This window comes from Ahaetulla prasina, chromosome 1, assembly GCF_028640845.1.
Source record: "Ahaetulla prasina isolate Xishuangbanna chromosome 1, ASM2864084v1, whole genome shotgun sequence".
NCBI lineage: Eukaryota > Metazoa > Chordata > Lepidosauria > Squamata > Colubridae > Ahaetulla > Ahaetulla prasina.
Window position 1 is genome coordinate 88,436,402 of NC_080539.1, and position 20,378 is coordinate 88,456,779.

Sequence of the window (20,378 nt, forward strand, 5' to 3'; positions counted from 1 at the left end):
ATGTGAAACCAAGATTGAATGATTGCTTCTATTTACTGAGTTTTATTGCTGGGTCGCTTCTGACTAACAAGTTTCTTTAGTTGGCCCCATAGATTTTTAGTAGGGTTAAAGTCTGAGCTATTCCCAGGCCATTCCAGCAGTGGAATATGATTATCTTGAAACTCCCCAAAAAGTGATGTTATTAGCCATCAAACCTCAAAAATACACTTTTCTCAAAAAGTTTCCATAATTTTGGCCATTACTGTATTTATGATAGTTGCAGTGTTCTGGGGTTTTGTGATCATCTTTTCCAACCTTCTGACAAGTGAAGTCAGTGGGGAAGCCCGACGTTAACAAATACATTACTAATTTAACAATTGCAGTAATTCACGTAACAACTGTGGCAAGAATTCAGGTGCAAAATCGGGCGAAACTTAATCATTGTATTGTTCAGCAGTGGAAATTTTGGGCTCAATTGTGATCATAAGATGAGGACTACCTGTATTTGTAAATTGGACTGAATACATTAAAAAATTTAATTCTTTTCTATAAAGATTGATTTCATTTGTTGCCTACTAAGACTTAACAGCTTCTTGGTGACCCCAGGATGTTCAGTTGTCAGAAAAGTATAATGCTCTGACAAATGCTCATTTGTTTTGATTTTTGCTTTAATAAAACTATATCTCCTCACAGTTCGCTTTTTTAATTGTATATCTGCAGGGGACAGGATTGCTCTGGCTTCCAGGTGGAATAAAACTCTTTGCAGTGTTCTATACCTTGGGAAACATTGCTGCTTTAGCCAGGTACGATCTTTTTGTAGTCTTCTCTTTTTTATGAGATTGATGTGTTTTCCACATTACTTGCAAAGTGCAAATAATTCTCTGTATATAGAATGGGGCTCTTTTGAAATTTATTTTTACAATTATCAGATTAAAAAAAAAGCAGATGAGAGACAACTGTAGGTTTTAACTAATAAATGTAATTTCAACTCATATATTAGGAGAAAAGAGTTCCCATCTCCTGAATACACCCTCAAAATTTGCTCTGTATCATTTTCATCCAAAGCTGGACAGGCTATATAGAATGGAATGAAGGAGAAATATTGAATTCTATTGCCATACCCATAAATGGACAAAAAGGGACTGGGTGACCCTAACCTATAGCTGTGACTGAGATTTTTTTTTAAATCTTTTTTTCCCCCAAACTAGTACTTGCTTCTTGATGGGTCCAGTGAAACAGCTGAAAAAGATGTTTGAACCAACAAGGTTAATTGTAACAATTGTTATGCTGGTAAGTTATGCTTGTTTGAAATCAAGAAAAGAAACTTTATAAGTTCCAGATATCAGTGTCCATTCATAAATACAGTGACACCAAAATTATAAACATGCTGCATTTAAATACTTAAACAGTGGACTGCACTGCATGTTTTGTCACTTGCCCTCTTGTCCCTTCTCCCCCAATGTTTCTGGTTGCATATTGATGATTAGAAAGGGTTTATCAGTTCCATTCCCTTAACTTATTTGCAGAATGACTGGACTTATTTGATTTGTTAAGTGATATTTTTTGTGGCTGAGATATATTTATCCTTTCCTGAAATTTCTCCAGGTGATGAGACAGAGTTACCAATCAGTAGCAAAACTTTCTGAGAATTTCAGTGAATCTTTTGGAGGTTCTAGGACAATACAGGAAGTTAACAATCACTTGTACAGCAAATGTTCAAAGTTATATTGGTGTTGACTGAGCAGTGGTTAATTGGTCCTCAAAAGTTCTGGCCATTCCATCACCCCTTCAGTTATGTAATGGCACCTTTTTGCAGCATCCTGCAATCACATGATCATGATTTGTGACTTTCCCTGGCAGCTTCCCACCAGCAAAGTCACTTGCCTGCCTGCTGGCTTCCTTTGCATGGGATTTGGAAATTCCTGCCAGCTACCCCACTGATTTTGATTGTTGGAAGCCAGCAGGAAGCTGCAAGGAGGTGCTCACTTAATGCCCCACTATCCTCACTTAACAGGGGCAGCAGAAAGTGCAGAGATTGCCATTGCTAAGCGATGCAGTCATGGGATGTTAATTATGTATGACTATATCACTTAGCAACAGAAATTCTGATCTCAACTGCAGCCCTAAGTCGAGGACTACCAGTACTGCAAACCCTATCCTACTTATATATGCATTGATCTCATTCTTGTTTTGTCTTGGGCAGCTTTCTTTGATCCTCACGTTATTTGCAGCATTTTGGGTAAGTAGTATTGATCAAACTTCTTTACTTTTCAGCCTGAATTTACTTGCTTTGGATACTGTAGTTAGTGTCTTATTTAAGATTTACTTTGTCTAACTTAATATATTATAACCATGTAAATTTTGCCCAGTTAATATATTACACAAATGTAAATTTTGCCTAGTTTTTTATTCTATTAAATAGGTGTCAATTGAGTGATATTATGTCATTTAAGTCTACATGCATGAGTGACCTTAATATTGTTTATTAACAATAACAGAAAAGTAAAATTATGTGGCCTTCTGCTTAACTTAATTTTCAATCAGAAATAGATGGTCCATGTAACACATTTTGTTCTTAAAATACCATTAAATTCAATACATGTTCTTTTCCTCACTTTCTTAGTGGCAAAAGAAAGGGTTAGCCCTGCTGTTCTGCATTTTGCAGTTTCTGGCAATGACCTGGTAAGGCTTTCTTTGAATTCCTATCATTTATTACAATCATGCAACTCTTTATTATTACAAACTATGCAAATCCGATAGTGTAGTGACCTTGATTTGTAGTTGTGACTTGAAACATTGTGGATTCTTATTAGAACTAAAGGATATATATAAATGGTTTTCAAATTGTTTTGGGTAACTCTGGAATTGCTTTGAAAGTATAACAGTCTCTAGAAAGTCTAGAGGTGGCTATCAGACTAATTAGCTGACCCCATCTTCCACCTATGCTTCCTTCTTCCCCCACCCACCCATCTTTTAATTCATATAGTTGTACTTCAATTGTTTATTTTTAGCAATAACAATAGCACTTAGACTTACATACTGCTTCACAGTGCTTTACAGCCCTCTCTAAGCCATTTACAGAGTCAGCACACTGCCCCAACCATCTGGGTCTTCATTTTACTGACCTCGGAAGGATAGAAGGCTGAGTCAACCTTGAGCCAGTCAGGATTGAACTCCTTGACAGTGAGCAGTGAGTTAGCTTGCAATATTGCATTCTAACAACTGCACCACCACAGCTCTTATTTTTATTGTTTCATTGCTTTGCAATTATGTTTACATTTTTATCATTTTTTCCATTGTACTATTTTGTACTAAGTGTACTAAGCCACCCAGAGTAGCCCCATGACAAGAGAGGCAGCAAATAAATTTAACAAATAAATAAAGAGAAATTCCCTAACAAGAAATTGATTAAAGGATACTCTTTCTATTACTGATATATTTCTTCAGTACATATTTACATAGGGGTTGTTGGATGTTCTGGAACATTTCATGCTATGCAGGTGTCTTACCATTTCTATCTGGTATATATAACTATAGCTTATATTTCTTTTGAAAAGGATACATTTATTAAACATGCTGAAACAAACGTCATAGCATATTATGGACAAGTAATGATCATAGTATAAAAACTTGGCATTTCAGATATTGACCGTAGATTAATCCTTTATTTATTAACAGTAATTATTATTCTTTGTATAATATTTCTAGCCCATTCCAATCTAAATGGGATTGGTCAGGGTATAAGAAATCCCAAAATAATTCATTAGAAACATAGAGAGAAAATGAAACTTGCAGGAAAAAAAAACCCTAATGCATCAGTGTCACTTTTGATTTAATTGAAGGGCCAAATGCTGTCTGGAATAGATCTGCTTTGCCTTGTTTTTAGAATACTTGTATAGTAGGGGCCCTCCATACCCTCAAGGTAAAACGTTCCTACTGTTGAAGGGATGCCATCATTTACAAGACCTGTCCCCTGGCTCAGTGGGCAACTTCAAATTCTTGTTTATATGCATACTGAATTTTGAATTACCGTAATTGATAGGGAGGAGTAAAGCTTTACTAAGCCTTCCTTCTAGGAAATGTACAAGTCCATAGCATAACATTGGTTTACTGTTTTGAATTTCTACACTTACAACAAAATCTGAAATAGAAGGTAGAATTAGGAATCTTGTAGCAGTATATATCTTGTTTTATTTTTAAGCATAATCTGAATAGCTAATTATATGAAATTATTTACAATAGACTGATTTCTCTGTGGATGGCTACAAAAGGATGCTAAAACATAATTTCTCTTCTTCCTCTCTTAGGTATAGTCTGTCATACATCCCATATGCAAGGTAAGTGTTACCATATTAAAAAAAAAGTTTGTGCAGTTATCTTACGTTGGAGGTAATCAGATCAATTCTGAGTAGCAGGTACAGGTAATCCTCGACTTTAAAGTTACAACTGTACTGAAAAAAAGTGATTTATGACAGTTGCAGAATCCCCATGGTCATGTGATCAAAATTTGAATGCTTGTCAACTGGTTCATATTTATGACAGTTATAGTGTCTCAGGGTCATGTGATTCCTTTTTGTGACTTTTTTGTATATGTTTTATTTAAGATTTTCCTTTAACAACCAACATATTTTGTGGACAGTGTATTGACTGGATCAATATACACAGTGCTAACAATAATAATACAATTAAGTATACATAATCTTTGTCGTCCAACTTCTAACCTTAATATGCTCATTGTAATTATAATAGATTCTTTTAAGTATCAATATATATAGTATTTTTTCCCAGTTTGTACTTTTTCCCCCCATTTGTTGGGGTTCACATTCATATCTTTGTCTTTAAAAATACCATTCTCTTTTTATGATTCTTTACCACTTTCTCCATAAGTATACTTAAACATCAATATCATTTCTTCATACTTTTACTTATTTATTTTTATTTATTTATTTATTAGATTTTTATACCGCCCTTCTCCCGAAAGACTCAGGGTACAGCCAATTATAAAAACAATAACAATATACAATTAAAACAAAGAATTAAAAAACATATTCTATAGTTGGCCGAAATTTAAAATAATTAAATTTAAAAACCCTTAAATTCATAAAAATTACAACCCCAGTTAAAAGTAATATTTAAAAATTTAAGCCAGTCCCGCTTGAATAAATAAATGTGTCTTCAGCTCGCGGCGGAAGGTCTGAAGGTCAGGCAATTGACGCAAGCCAGGGGGAAGTTCGTTCCAAAGGATAGGAGCCCCCACAGAGAAGGAGCTTCCCCTGGGGGCCGCCAGCCGACATTGCTTGGCGGACGGCACCCTGAGAAGTCCCTCTCTGCGAGCGTACGGGTTGGTGGGAGGCATGAGGTAACAGCAGGCGGTCCCGTAAGTACCCGGGCCCTAAACCATGGAGCGCTTTAAAGGTAGTAACCAGAACCTTAAAGCGCACCCGAAAGACCACAAGTAGCCAGTGCAGTCTGCGCAGGAGCGGTGTTACATGGGAGCCACGTGTGGCTCCCTCAATCACCCGCGCAGTTGCATTCTGAACTAACTGAAGCCTCCGAGTGCACTTCAAGGGGAGCCCCATGTAGAGAGCATTGCAATAATTTAAGCAAGAGGTGACAAGAGCGTGAGTGACCGTGCATAAGGCATCCCAGTCAAGGAAGGGGCGCAACTGGCGAACCAAGCGCACCTGGTAAAAAGCTTTCCTGGAGACGGCCGTCAAATGATCTTCAAACGACAGCCGTCCAGGAGAACACCCAAGTTGCGCACCCTTTCCATTGGGGCCAATGACTCGCCCCCAACAGTCAGCTGTGGTTGCAGCTGGCTGTACTGGGGTGCCGGCATCCACAGCCACTCCGTCTTGGAGGGATTAAGCTTGAGCCTGTTTCTCCCCATCCAGACCCATACGGCTTCCAAGCACCGGGACAGCACTTCGACAGCTTCGTTGGGGTGGCCCGGGATGGAAAAGTACAGCTGCGTGTCATCAGCGTACAGTTGGTATCTCACCCCAAAGCCACTGATGACCTCGCCCAGCGGCTTCATATAGATGTTGAACAGGAGAGGCGAGAGAATCGACCCCTGTGGCACCCCACAAGTGAGGCGCCTCGCGGTCGATCTCTGCCCTCCTGTCAACACCGTCTGCGACCGGTCAGAGAGATAGGAGGAGAACCACCGATAAACGGTGCCTCCCACTCCCAAATTCTCCAACCGGTGCAGCAGGATACCATGGTCGATGGTATCAAAAGCTGCTGAGAGATTTAATAGGACCAGGGCAGAAGAACAACCCCTATTCCTGGCCCTCCAGAGGTCATCTACCAACGCGACAAAGCTGTCTCTGTACTATATCCGGACCGGAAGTCGGACTGGAACGGGTCTACATAGACAGCTTCATCCAGGTACTGGGGTAGCTGCCCTGCCACCACACTCTCTACAACCTTCGCAACAAAGCAAAGATTGGAGACTGGACGATAATTTCCTAAAATAGCTGGGTCCAGGGAAGGCTTCTTGAGGAGGGGTCTCACCACCGCCTCTTTCAAGGCGGCGAGGAAAACCCCTTCCAACAAGGAAGCATTTATAATTCCCCGGAGCCAGCCTCGTGTCACCTCCTATGTGGCCAGCACCAACCAGAAGGGACACGGGTCCAGTAAACATGTGGTGGCATGTAACCTCCCCAGTAACCTGTCCATGTCCTCGAGAGCCACAGGATCAAACTCATCCCAAACAATCTCAACAAGACGCGTCTCCGTCCTCTCACTCGAATCATCGCAATTTTGGTCCAAACTATCCCGAAGCTGAACGATTTTATCGTATAGATAACCACTAAACTCCTCGGCACGTCCCTGCAAGAGGTCATCCCGCCCCTCCTGATGAAGGAGAGAGCGGGTCACCTGAAACAGGGCGGCCGGGTGGTTATCTGCCGATGCAATGAGGGTGGAAACGTAAAAATGTTTCGCCTCCCTCAGTGCCACTAGGTAGGTGAGAATAAGACCTAACTAGTGTCCGGTCAGCTTCAGAACGGCTGGACCTCCAGGTACTCTCTAGGCATCTTCTCCGGCGTTTCATCTCTCTCAGTCCCTCAGAAAACCAAGGGGCCGGTTGAGATCTACGCCGGGTCAGAGGCCGCAAAGGCATGACACGGTCCAAAGCCCCGGCCGCGGCCTGTTCACAGGCCGCAACTAGTTCTTCAGCCGTGCCGTGGGCCAAATCCTAAGGGAACGGCCCAAGCTCCGTCAGGAACCTCTCAGGGTCCATCAGGCACCTGGGACGGAACCAACGTATTGGTTCCGTCTCCCTGCGGTGGTGGGCGGCGGTCCGAAAGTCCAGGCGAAGGAGAAAATGATCTGACCATGACACAGGTTCTGTTACTAAATCTCCTAATTCCAGATCATTTTACCACTGTCCAAAGATATAAATCAGGTTCAGTGTGCCTCCCCCACTGTGTGTAGGGCCATCAATTACTTGAATCAGGTCCAAGGCCGTCATGGAGGCAAGGAACTCCCGCGCCGCCATCGATGACAAGCCGGCCGATGGCAAGTTGAAATTCCCCATGACCATGAGTTTGGGGAGCTCAACCGCCACTCCGGCAAGCACCTCCAACAACTCGGGTAGGGCTGTAGTCACACAGCAAGGAGCCAGGTACGTGATCAACAGACCCATCTGATTCCTATGGCCCCACTTCACAAGGAGGGATTCACAACTGGCTATCTGAGGCACAGTGGACTCCCTCAGCTCTAGACTTTTCCTAATCACAACCACCACCCCTCCACTCCTACCTCGGGCCCTCGGTTGATGGAATGCTCGGAAACCCGGAGGGCACAGTTCAACCAGGGGTACACCCCCTTCCGTGCCCAACCAGGTCTCCGTAATGCCCATAAAGTCCGTGGACTCCCCTGAATAAGGTCGCAGATCAGGGGGGCCTTATTGACCACGGACCGGGCATTGCACAACATCAACCGAAGGCCCAAGCTCTGAGGGTCTTGGCCATCCGGGGAACGGGTAAGGACTGAGGGGCCGGAGCGCGTGATCGCTTTTAAACAGCGAGCACATGCTCCCAGAGAACGATACGGCCCCTCGCTTCCGCTGTATCTGCCTCTCCCACTTACCGTACAGATGGAACGACCCTCTACACCAGGAACACCCCCTCCTCCCCCCCCCCCCGCCTTCAGACCAGATAGAGTGACGCGAGCAAGCGCAGGGACTGGACATTCCCTTCCCTACGGGTTTCTCCCCCCACCCGTCTCTTCCCTCCCCCCCCTTAAAAAACCCTTCTTTAAAAACCTATTTAAAAACCTCCAAAGGTTCTTCTTTGACGCATGCCACCTCTCTGGATCCCAAGACCCTTCATTAAGGCAGGCCCTCGATAGTACAGAGGGCCATTCCTGCGAGGCGGGGGAACCTCGCAGTCGTAAGAGTTCGAGAGACGAATATTTCATGGAAAATTAAAAATAACAGCAGAAAAAGGGCCATCCCTAGCCGGCATAAATATTACAGTTAGTCATAAACCATCCCCACCATCTGCTTCATCCCTATCATATCGTTGTTCTCATTGTTGTTGTTATTGTCGTTGATGTTGTTAACTTATCAAAGGCCAGTACGGCCCACGACGACTCCATAAGGACCGATAATGCCGTCTCTCTACTGATATCACTGATAAGCCACAAAAAGTGCCGCAGATGAAAATTGCGGCCAGGAGTCGAGCCATGGCCAGGAGTTCAGGCCGGGAAACAGCTGATGACTATCACGGCCGAAAGTCAGGCCCCACCATTGCAGCCGCTGATGATAATTGTGGCCTGGGGAACAGGCCAGACTAGGCCGGAATGCTGCCCCGTGCCACAAAATGGCCGCAAGACCCATTAAGGCTAAAAGATCAGAAAGATCAGCCAAAATCCAGCAGGTCCAAATAACAAAAGGGAACTTCCGCAGATCGATAGTATTAGGCTGAACCTCGCAGAAGAACGCCATCGGGGATCAGGCTGCCCGTAGGCCGCTGATGAAAATCGCGATCCGGTGTGCCGCTGCTAGGAAATCACAATCTAAAGCCAAGAGCCAGATCATAGTCAGGGACCAGGCCAGTGGAACAACCGGTAATCGGGTTGATGGAAATTTGGGCTGATGAAAACTCGGGCTGTTGGGAATTCCGCCGCTGATGCCGCCAATGTCAAATGTGGCGAAAAAAATTCCGCCCACCCGAGCTGCCGGTTTCCGATGCCGCTGATGCCAAATGTGGCAAAAATTCTAGCTGCCTATGTCATTCGCGGCTAGTATTCAGCTAGTAATGATTTCCGCCCGCCAGAGCCGCCGGTGTCCAAAGCCGCTGCTGCCAAATGCGGCAAGAGTTCTAGCCACCGATGTCATTCGCGGCTAGTAAACAGCAATCCGGCCAGGCCATCTTCAGAGAACGCCGTTCTCCAGCCCCGTTCTCGGCAACCGAGGATCCAACGAGGCCCAAAGACCTCTCCCTCGGTTGCCGACACGATGGAATCCGAGGCGGAGGGCTCAAGCAGCTCGGCAGTCGGCACATACAGCTTCTCGGCCTAGGGAAACCCTGCCTGCTGTCTCAATGAGGATCAAATCGCCGCCATTCTTGCGCATGCGCAGAAGAAGAAGAAGAAGATCCAATGTTGACCCCTGCTGAATCACTAATATTTAATAATTTAGATATTACCATTGATGGGTTGCTGCTGATTTGGACTGGTTCTAGCGAACCAGTAGCCCCGCCCACCTGCCCCACCCTATCCTGTCCTATATTTCCTTCTTTCTGGCTCAGCTGATTCGCGCAGCTCAGCTGATTTTCATGCCTCTGCTGTTCTACTTACCAGGGCTACCGTAAAAGGTAAGCAGCTGAGCTTCAAATTGCTGTATTTTGAATGCTGTGTGCACACGCAAAGCACACACTCAAAGAACAGGTTGTTAAACCGGTTGCAGCTCACCACTGGATATTACTCAATGTTCCACCATACTTCCAATATCTCAATTTTTTATAAAAACCAATAAAACCAATTATTAATGAAGTTTAATCAGTCCCGGGATTATATCTCTAAATCCCCTGATTTTATAGTCCTTGAAAGCTATAAATTTCAATATATCGTTTTATACACTGTTAATAATAGTAAATTTAAATATACCTAGTCATAGTCTTCCACCTCCTAGCCTTAATATAATTGTGGTTATAATAAACTCTATTATATATCCATATATGTGCTACTATTTCCCTAATTTATACTTTCTACTTTTTTCTATTAGTTTTTAATACAATCATCATATTGCAAGATATTTTATCTCTATCATCTCTTAGCCTTTTTAGAATTTCATCATTTACTGACTTTTTGGTAACTTTTTTATATTTTTCTCTTGAGATCCTATATTTCTTTCTAGCATTTTTGCAGAAACTGAATGTTCCTTCTACCTTACTTATCTCCTTCTGCTGTATCCTTTGGATACCCATCCATAACCCTTTTATTATTTTTGGAAAATCTTCCTTTTTTTTCTTTGTTCTATTGTAGACTCTTAAGGAATTATCTATTTGATTCTTAGTACTTATTGTTACTGTCTCTTCAGTGTTTTTGTCTTCTTGTAACTTATTTTGATTTGCCTCCTCCACCACTCCTTCAAGTTTCTCACCTGCCTTCTGAATATTATGTTCATCTTTTCCCACCATTTGTTGAGGATCTTCTACACTCACATCTTTATCTTTGAACAATCCCATCATCTCCTTATGATTTTTTGTCACATTTTCATAAATACTTTTAAGCATCACTAACATTTCTTCAGAGAACTTTATTGTCTCCTGTTGAGTCATTTTGTACCAGTTTAATATATTAAAAATTATTCAGTATACTTCTAATATTCCAGTATCCCAATATCTAAAAACTGCAAAGAAGTCAATTATTAATAAAATTTAGTCAATCCTAAAATTATTCCTCCAAGTCCTCTAAATTTCTATACCTTTAAAAGCTATAAATTAATAATTTATAATCTTTATAATTTCCAGTTTACACCTTTCAAACATCCAAGTCACCTACTGAAATAGGATCAAGGTCAAGTGGCCTTTCAGGTGTTATTACTTTCACTCCTTTTCTTTGTTTATCTTAAACAATTATCACTTTCCCACATTGCAGTAATCTTCCTCCAGTAGACGACTCTCCAAATCCATTAAACAGCATGCAAAAACAACAGTTGATTGTCAACTGATTGGGGGGGGGGGGGGGGTTGAAGAAAAAATAAAAAAAGAGTTTCTCCCAATAATCACTTTTCAAAATATTGTTAAATCTTTTCCAGGCTTTCTATATTTTAAAGTTTCTATTAGATATTTCTTTCTGGATCTTCTTTCTCAATGTATCCAATCACCACCTTCTTAACATTTGGAGATTATTTTTTAAAATTCTTTTACTTGGGTTAGGTCTCTAGAATAAAAGTTGGAAGTTGTCTCACCCAGTTTTAATGTTCTGTCCATGAACCACTCCAGCACAAATCTTATTGTCCCGATTCTCACAGCTTGTGACTTGCCAAAAATGGCCGTCATCACTGCTGCCATTTGGGAGAGCTTTCTTCAGACCTAAAGAGGAAATTGTGGTTTCCTCATGGTTGACAAATCACCTCTCCTTTCTTCACCACCCCAGGGCGGCTTTGACCCCGTAGGGTCTCCTGGCAAGCAGATATCAGCTGGTTTTCATGGAGCTCAGTGAAGCTCCGCTATTTACAGCTGTTCTCATTGCGACACTAGCCACTTTCCCCTTTTTGTGACCTTCTGACAAGCAAAGTCAATGGGGAAGCCAGGCTCACTTAAGAACTGTGTAACTAACTAAAAACTGTAGTCATTCACTTAACAGCTGTTGTGTTGCTAACTTAACAGATGCAGTGATTCATTTAACAACTGTGGGAAGACAGGCTGTAAGATGGGGCAAAACTCACTTAATAAATGTCTTGCTTAGCAACATAATTTTGGGCTCAATTGTGCTCGTAAGTTGAGGACTACCTGTATCTATACATTGGTTTTCAGTATGAGGCTTGCCAAGCTTCAAACGTCAGTTGATTTTCTTAAATTCCTTGAATAAAATTAACGTACTTGAAATCAAAAGCAAATTAAAATCGCCATTGCAATAACTGTAAAATGTTGACTTTTATTAAAATGAATGCTTGGTTATAAAATTGCACAATAGTTGTCTGAAATTGTATCATTCTGCATGAATCAAGGATGGAGGAAAAGGAAGGATTTTTAAATTAGAAGTTAACTTCTCTACCACTTGGTAAACTCTTAAAAATAATGCATCATATCTATATGCTATACATAGTGATTTTTCTTTTTCTTTTAAAGGGATGCTGTATTGAAATGCTTCACTTCTTGCCTAAGTTAAAGAGAAGCAGAATTTTTTCCAGTGCTTGGAAACCTACATCATTTTTCCAAGTGGTTCAGGTCCTGAAACATTGACATACTTCTTCACAATGGGGATTAAATTATATTAGCAGGAGAACTTTAAAAAAAAAAGTACAGAACCAGGGCAATGATACCATCATCACAAGACCCCTCAATCCATCCTTATTCTAAAAATATTTTCACTCAGTGGTCTTAAAATTGCTGGATGAAAGTCTGCTAACATGATTTAATCTCAAAATGATATGGTCTTTGAGTTTCAGGTAAAATGTCTGTAAATTCATCTGCCTCATTTTTTTATATTTTTCTTTCCAATTTGTCTATTATATTTTATTTCCCAAAATCCTGTTAAATTGTAAAACAAAGAATTACACTATGTTATAGCTACTGTGCCTCTTCAGAAATGATTAACACTGGAGATAGCATGGAGAGAAAAAATGAGACTATATAAGAAATGTTTTTTCCAAATTCAGAAACTGTGTGTTAGTCCTTTATTTTAAATGCCAACTTTTTATACTGTGATACTTAAAACGCATTTAATTTGAGTAATATATTAAATCAGTGATTAAAATAAATATTTAAAACTATACAGTGTAATGGTATTTATGGTTAAGATGTTCTGTAGATTATGTTAGTGATGTTAGAACTACCATTAAATTACTTGGTCAGACTCAAACATGAGTTAATGCTTACATTTTGCTTATTTTAAATAGCAAGTGTTTACTTATATACTCTCACAATTTATCTATAGCATGCCCACTTTCTTTTCTGTAACTTCAGAATTAATCTCCCATACACACACCTTCCAATGCCATTAATGCTCTTGGGAGAGGAAATATTCAAGTAAAATCTATATGTTCAAGTAAAGCCCTTATGTTTAAACCTGGATGCCTGGATGAAACTGAAGGTTTGCTTCAGCAATTTAGCAGTTTAAACAATGATTTAAACTACAAAATGAATAACTTGTTATCTAGTAATCTAATCCACCCCCACCATGTATTATGAATAGCACTAAAACTCCCATTTCCTTGTTCTGCTTTACACACTAGTACTGAGTGATAGACCAGTGTGGCAAAATACCTTGTAAAAAGAGAGGCAGGCAGCTGTAACATCAAATTAACACTGGACTCCCAAAGATGTAGAAAACCTGCTGGAACTTATTCTTCCCAGACCCTTAAGCATTCCAATCAGGAGTTGAAAACAAACTCAGTCTCTTTGGAGTGTCAGCAGTTCAGTTCAAGAACACAAAAGTAAATTCTCAAAATAAAATAAAATATCAAACCAAGGGAGAAAGATGGGACAGGCAGCAGCAGAATGGGGCTTGTTACTCTCCTTCACACCAGCAGGTTCGATGGGCAGCCCAGCCTCAGCAAACAAGCAACTCCTACTTGAAAAGACTCTGGCCCTTTCTTTCCTCACCTGAGGAATTTCAGGAGAGGAACAGATCTATTTAACGCCTAACAAATGAGTCAGGTCCTAACCAGGTAGCACAGACAGATGGGGAAGTCTGTTTATACTGACTTTGATAAGGGTAATTTCCAGCACATCCTCTTTGTCCCCCATGCTCTGGTACCTTCTTTCTTCCTCCGCCTCCTCCAACCTCCACACTTGTTCTTTTGGCAGAACAGCTTTGAAGCTTAGCCAATCCTGAGCCTGCAAACACTTGACAATGAAAAAAAATATCTTAGGCTGTTTCTTTAAAACAGACTTTAGTTTGGAAGATAAAAGTTGTAGCCTGGCAATATTTGCCTTCTAGGAAAGGGCGATGGAGGGATTCTTCCTTCATCCATCCAGCATTCTTGGTTTCTATGCTGATAAGGAAGAGGTTTTGATTTCTTACAGGGAACCTCATAGTTTGCACAGAATTCTTTTGTTGTCAGTGGTGACCAGGAAAACAATAAATGCAAAACCAGTTTAAGGAAATAACAGTGGCATATGCTGAACTTAAGATGTATTTGCATAGCACATGAGGCCATTCTAAGGCCGCCCCACTGGAACCTTAGGATGTATAAATCTACTTCACTGTGGTCTGCTTACATAGCACACTTAACTAAGCAGCATTAAACAACTGCATCGGCTAAATGTGGTTAACCTTAACTTTGGTTAGGCTTCAATGATTTAGATTGTGTGAATCCACTCTGTTTGGGAAACATGTCTCACTATAGCAGCGGGCTACTAGCACGCAATCTAAAAGCAAATAGGGCTATTACAGACTATTGTCAACCAGAGATTCGTGTTTCAATGAAATTGGTAAATACCTTTTTTACGGTAAGAAATCTGAATAGAAAGTTGTAGAGGGTCTAGCAGGGCTCTCCAAACTTGGTCCCTTTAAGACTTGTGGACTTCAACTCCCAGATTCAACTCTGGGAGTTGAAGTCCACAAGTCTTAAAGGGATCAAGATTGGAGACCCCTGGTCTAGCAGCATCAACCGATCGAAAAATTCCACTTTTTTCAGAGCAGGAAGTGACTATTTAAGTCCACAGCAGATCTATTCCCAGTAGATCACTGCTTTGTCTGGAGGGGGGGGAGGAGCTGAAGATTAAAGGCGTGGGGGGGGGGTCTTCTAGATAGAGCCGCCTTGGCTCTTCTCTCTACGCCAGATAGGGGGCGAATTTCAGTCCTGAGGAAGCGGGTTGGCTCTGCGGCCAGCCCTAATCAAAGCCCTCCAGCCTCACTGCCCGTCGCCGCTCGCTCGGCTCCTCCTCTAAAGTCCAACCCGCGTGTCTTATTCACCGGCAGCATCAGCGCCTCGGCAGCACGCGGAGCTGCTTCGCCGAAGGCTGGGAAGGAACTCTGTTGGAGCGGGCGAGTCTCTGAAGGGATGCCCAGCTGAGCGCGGACACAGGAGAAGAGGAGGAGAAAAGGTCTCCCCCGCCATGTCCTTGCCTCCTATCGCGCCGCCACCTTCGGCCGCCCCGCGATTGCAAGCGAGGAAACAGCACCAGCCGTCGCCCCCGGCGGCGGCTCCTCGAAAGCCGATGGCGGTGCTGGCGACGGTCCCTCTCGCTCCAGGCAAGCCTCGGAAAGGGCGCGGCGTGGCTTCCGAGCGACCCGCCGGCTTCTCCAATTCCTGGCCCAGCGCCTCCCTGCAGAAGCAGCTGCCGCGCGGTAAAGCGGCCCAAGGCGGCAGGAACGCCCAGCAGACCGAAGGAGGGGCGGCGGCGGCGGCGGCGGCTGCTGCCGCCTTAAGCGCTGCCTTGTCTCGCAGCCGGGGTCGGTCGGGGCCGCCGGCCGCCGGCACGCGCTCCTGCGACAGCCTCTGCGCGGCGCCGGGAGGCCGCGGGGAGGCTTCGCTCCGTTTCTCGCTTAGCCTTCCCCCGGAGGCGATCCGGGTCTTGCAGCGGCGGAGCCTGGAGAAGCAGCGGCCGCGAGGGCGGGTGGCCCGCTTCGCTTCCCCCGACGCCTCCAGGTGTCCTCTGGCGGGAACCTCGTCGCCCGAGGGGGACTTGCGCGCCTTGCTGCAGGTGTCGCTGCTCAACGAGCGCCACCGCTACGACGACGTGGAGTACGAGGAAGACGAGGCGGCGGGCGACCCCGGAGCCTTCGCGGCCGACGAAGGGCTGGTGCGCAAGTGCACCGAATGGCTCCGCGGTGTGGAAAGCGCCGCTGCCCGGGACCGGGCGGGCAAGATGGACACCCTGCCTCACTTGAGCACCCTTTGAACGGCCGGGCTTGGTGGTCCCTCAGCCTTTCACAAGCGGCAAGGCGCTGTTCCGAAAAAAAGCAGCGTTTGCGAATACAAATGCTTACCGTTCCCTTTTCCGGTTGCTTTCTAGCTTATTCCTGCGAGGAGGGGGGAAAAAAATCTCACTTTCTACTTATGGGTCGTACTGTGGAGCGCTGGGGTGGATTTCGGCCTCTTGTCTTTCCTGGGGAGGTGGGTGTGGTTTTCTTTTTTGTGCCTTTTCTTCGGGAACACCCAGGCGGAAAGCCCTGCCGTTCTAATAACCAGCGGTTGCTAAGGCAGCAAGGTGGCCTCACGTTGTACAACGGTAGCTTTATGTAAAATGCACTTTGAAGGGATTGTTACTCCCCAGTCAACACCGTCTCTTTGCTTGATACCGCATCAGAAAGGTGCTTAACCATTGTCTCCCAAGATATGTGTCAAATATGTCTGCCAAAAGAGCATCCTCGCTTCACTTCTGCTTCTGGAAATCTGCTTCACTTCTTAAATGGATTAGTGTTGTCTATCCAGCATATTTTTTTTTTTAAAAAATGTCATTGCATAGTGTTAAGGAAAAAGACACAGGAGTGCAACTCATTTGTGTGTTATTCATTGCTAAGGTAGTATAAATGTTCGAAGGTGAAAGATAAGAATGGTGAATTAAGTTTAATGCCTCAAGTGTATATAGGTTTTACTAAAACCAGCCAAATATGAGTGTTCAATTTTTATCGTGTCTGTTCAATTTGTTATAACAGTGATTTATTTTGTTAACCTTTGTAAAGATTGAGGACTCTTGTGTAATTTGAACCTGTTCCAAACAGGTTTCACCTTACTGGAAAAAAAGGAATACACCTGAATGCATGCTGAGATCCAGAGGAGGTAAAGGAAGACTGGAGAAAAAAACAAACTTTTTCCATGGTTTATTTCAACTTTCTGGATATGCTCTGAGGATGACTCTGAAGTTTATGAATTAACTTTCATTATCACAACAGAGACAAAAAGAAATATGCTGTCTCTATTCAAAGTGTTCTGAACAAAAATATTTTATTAGTACTTTGTAAATATAGAATAATAGCACAGTGATTTTGTAAACCTGCAACATTTCTATTTATTTGAATAAACAGCAAAATTTTGTGAGACATTGTATGTGCTTTTGTTTAATATGTTACATTTTCACAGAAAATTAACTAATGGTTTCACCATTGGCAAGTCAGATGTTAAAACTGCATATATATATATTTATTTCAGCAAGAGGCTTATAGTCTCTTTAAATCAATATGTTCATTTCATTGGATAGTTTGTACTTTGATGAGAGCTCAATTTATCCAGAAAATAGGTGGTTGGAAATATTTTTCAATAGGTTTAACGTTTATTTGCCAAATATCAGAAATAATAAAATGATTTTTAATGAAAACTAGCAGCTTTATTTTAATATACTTAATCTCTAGGTCATTCCTAAGGGGGGGAAAGAGACACTACTGTTCCTACTCATCTGCAAAGGCAAACTTGGGATATGCTAAAATAATGTTACCATCTGAATAATGTTTCCCAACCTTGGTCACTTGAAGATGTGTGGACTTCAAAACTCCCCCAATTCCCCAGTTGGCCAGCCTGGAATAGAGTTAAATAGACAGGGGTGAGAGCTGAGGGATAAAATTTCAAATGGCAGGAGCCAGAATGATTGATACAAAAAATTAATTGCAGGAACCCAGACAGCACCTCTGTTTGATTTCTTTTGATGGGAATGTGTTCATTGTTTTTACATTTGACTTGCATAAAAATGCTCCATGTGGAAGCATTATCAGCTTGAGAAGGCCATAGGTCAATAAAAACATCTAAATTCTTTCCCAGCCTCTAGTTGATAATGGAGTATAAAGGGAACTTCTTAATAACTTAAATATTTCTCAGCCAGATGGTGTTGAGAGTTTTACACTGATCAGCAGTCAAGTGAGCTAATCTGAAAGTTGCTTATTCTGTGGAAGGTGCACACAGATTATGCACTCTGCAAGTTTATTACAAAAATATTTTGTACAGAGCTTGTCAGTTGTACATGGTGGAATAATGGGGTGATCATTTGCCAGATTATTCTTGTAGAGATTGAATGGAATGGCTCAAATTATAAGGTAGCAGTGGGGAGTTGCTGATGCTTGCAAATAGAAGAACTAGTACAGAAGCCCACTAACTGGGATTTATTTTCAAAAACTCAGAATCCCCTCCACAACTTTGCTGTTCTTTCAGTGGGGGAGAGGAAGTTAAACATTACTGAATTTGAAATTGGTGGCCCTCAGGAGAATCAGAAATTGCAAAGCCTAGATTTCTCTAATGACTAATGCATGAAAAAGATTTCAGTAGAGGGTATCCCCAGGTACAATGAATTTTTAGAGCTAAAATTTAGATCTACTGGCTACATAGGATTAAAGACCAAAACAAGCAATCATTTTGTTGAGAACTGCTTGTTGGAACTTCTCAGTTCATTGTCTTCCTTACCTGCTCCAACCTACCCGGAAAAGACTGGTACTCCTTTTTCAATGAACAATTTCTCCAAAATTTGCATAGTTATAGTGTTTTATTGGTATATAGGCAGAAACTAAGACAGCCCTGCCTGAGATACTCTTTGTCAAAATTAGAGTGCAGAAACTGCACAGGTAATCCTTGGTTAACAACTGCCCTGTTTAATGACCATTCAAATTTAGCACTGAAAAAGTAGATTTACAACTGATCCTCAAGCTTAGGACAGACACAGTATCCCCTGGGTCATGTGGGTCAGCATCCCCAAAGTACTTGGCAACTGGCACACATTTACAACAGTCACAGATTCCCACCGTCATGTGATTGCCATTTGTAGCCTACACTCAGCTTCTGACAGCCTCACTTACAACCAGAGAAATTTATAGAATCTGCTGCTTTCGTCAAAATGATAAAAGCATCACACCATTGCAAGGCAAGTTCTGCCCCTTTCATATGTATGTGACATCACAACACATATAGACATATGTTGGAGCTGGCATCACTTTAGTGTGGTATTGCTCTTATAAACAAAGTGTTAGTGTTTTTGTAGTAGTAATGCAATTATTCATGCAATTATTTATACACTATATATATTCCTAATATAGGTTTGGCTTTGGACACAGCATTTGTGTTCAAAAGTATGTATCATTTACCCAAAAGGGTCAGAGTAATGTCATCTGTGCAGCTCCCGTTGGTGTGGGAGAGATTGATCAGTTGGTCTTTTCATTTGCTACCATCCAACTACATTTTCTTCTTGTGTTTTTTTTTTTTATTTGCATTTATATCCCGCCCTTCTCCGAAGACTCAGGGTGGCTTACACTATGTTAGCAATAGTCTTCATCCATTTGTATATTATATACAAAGTCAACTTATTGCCCCCAACAATCTGGGTCCTCATTTTACCTACCTTATAAAGGATGGAAGGCTGAGTCAACCTTGGGCCTGGTGGGACTTGAACCTGCAGTAATTGCAAGCAGCTGTGTTAATAACAGTCTGTCTTAGCAGTCTGAACCACCAGACTGGCATTCCAGTCTCAACCACTAGCAGCACATCTTGTATGTTCTGTCAATTTTAAACTGAACTTCATCCTGGAGAGAGCTCTGCACCTGAGTTCTCTCTCCAAATTTCATTAGTTTAAAAGGTGGTCCTATAGATTTCCTTCTAAACAGTGTAAATCTACCCTCATACAAAAAGATGGATCAGAGCAATTCTATGTGGGATTATTCTGAGGATTAGTTTTCTGATCGGGTAGTCCAGTTTCCAAATTCAGAAATTATATCACTTCTAGGATGGGACTCAATGACAAGTTCCTTTTTCAATCTTCGCTTCTGCACTGGTGGTTGAAACATAAATTTAAATGACCATCACATTAAAGAGTTGTCCATGAAGTCTAATAGATATTATTATTCCATTGTAGCCAAGTACTGTTCCTGCTATACCATGGGTCTCCAACCTTGGCAACTTTAAGCCTGGCGAACTTCAAAGCAAGCTGGCTGGGGAATTCTGGGAGTTGAAGTCCTCCAGGCTTAAAGTTGCCAAGGTTGGAGACCCCTGTGCTATACCCTTCCTAACTATAAAAGCAATGCTGTTTTTTCGTTTTTTCATGTTTTGAGTAATAAACAGTATGACTGTCTGACAGAAAGTGTCCTATCCCATCCATCTCAATTTGTTAATGCCTAAGGATGTCAATTTGTAGTTGTTTCAATTCATCTTTTACAGGGTTGAGTTTTCCTGTGTTTATGCTTCTTACGTTCCATGTCCCTACTGCAATTCTATCTTTGCAGCTTTTTATTTTCTTATACGGCAATATCAGCAACTTGACATCCTGAAGATTTTAGCACTGTCATAAGACCATCAGCAC

General features: G+C 42.1%; 2 protein-coding genes across 2 annotated transcripts in view; both read left to right on the forward strand.

Moving 5' to 3' along the window:
• SFT2D1 (SFT2 domain containing 1) overlaps positions 1 to 12,931 on the forward strand; it is a 30,209-nt gene extending 17,278 nt beyond the window's left edge. Inside the window, exons 3-8 of the mRNA XM_058167974.1 lie at positions 700 to 782; positions 1,188 to 1,269; positions 2,183 to 2,218; positions 2,603 to 2,661; positions 4,287 to 4,316; positions 12,288 to 12,931. Of these exons, the coding sequence (XP_058023957.1) occupies positions 700 to 782; positions 1,188 to 1,269; positions 2,183 to 2,218; positions 2,603 to 2,661; positions 4,287 to 4,316; positions 12,288 to 12,327 (330 nt within the window). The 3' untranslated portion in view covers positions 12,328 to 12,931. The remainder of the gene's footprint in view (positions 1 to 699; positions 783 to 1,187; positions 1,270 to 2,182; positions 2,219 to 2,602; positions 2,662 to 4,286; positions 4,317 to 12,287) is intronic.
• A 2,000-nt stretch (positions 12,932 to 14,931) lies between these two features.
• On the forward strand, positions 14,932 to 17,341 carry PRR18 (proline rich 18). The gene has a single exon (XM_058163823.1). It carries the CDS (start codon positions 15,222 to 15,224, stop codon positions 16,005 to 16,007), a length of 786 nt encoding a protein of 261 aa, XP_058019806.1. The 5' UTR covers positions 14,932 to 15,221; the 3' UTR covers positions 16,008 to 17,341.
• Positions 17,342 to 20,378: the final 3,037 nt, after the last annotated feature.

Coding starts and splice junctions, on each gene's coding strand:
- PRR18 (XM_058163823.1), top strand. CDS start 15,222: ATGTCCTTGCCTCCTATCGCGCCGCCACCTTCGGCCGCCCCGCGATTG.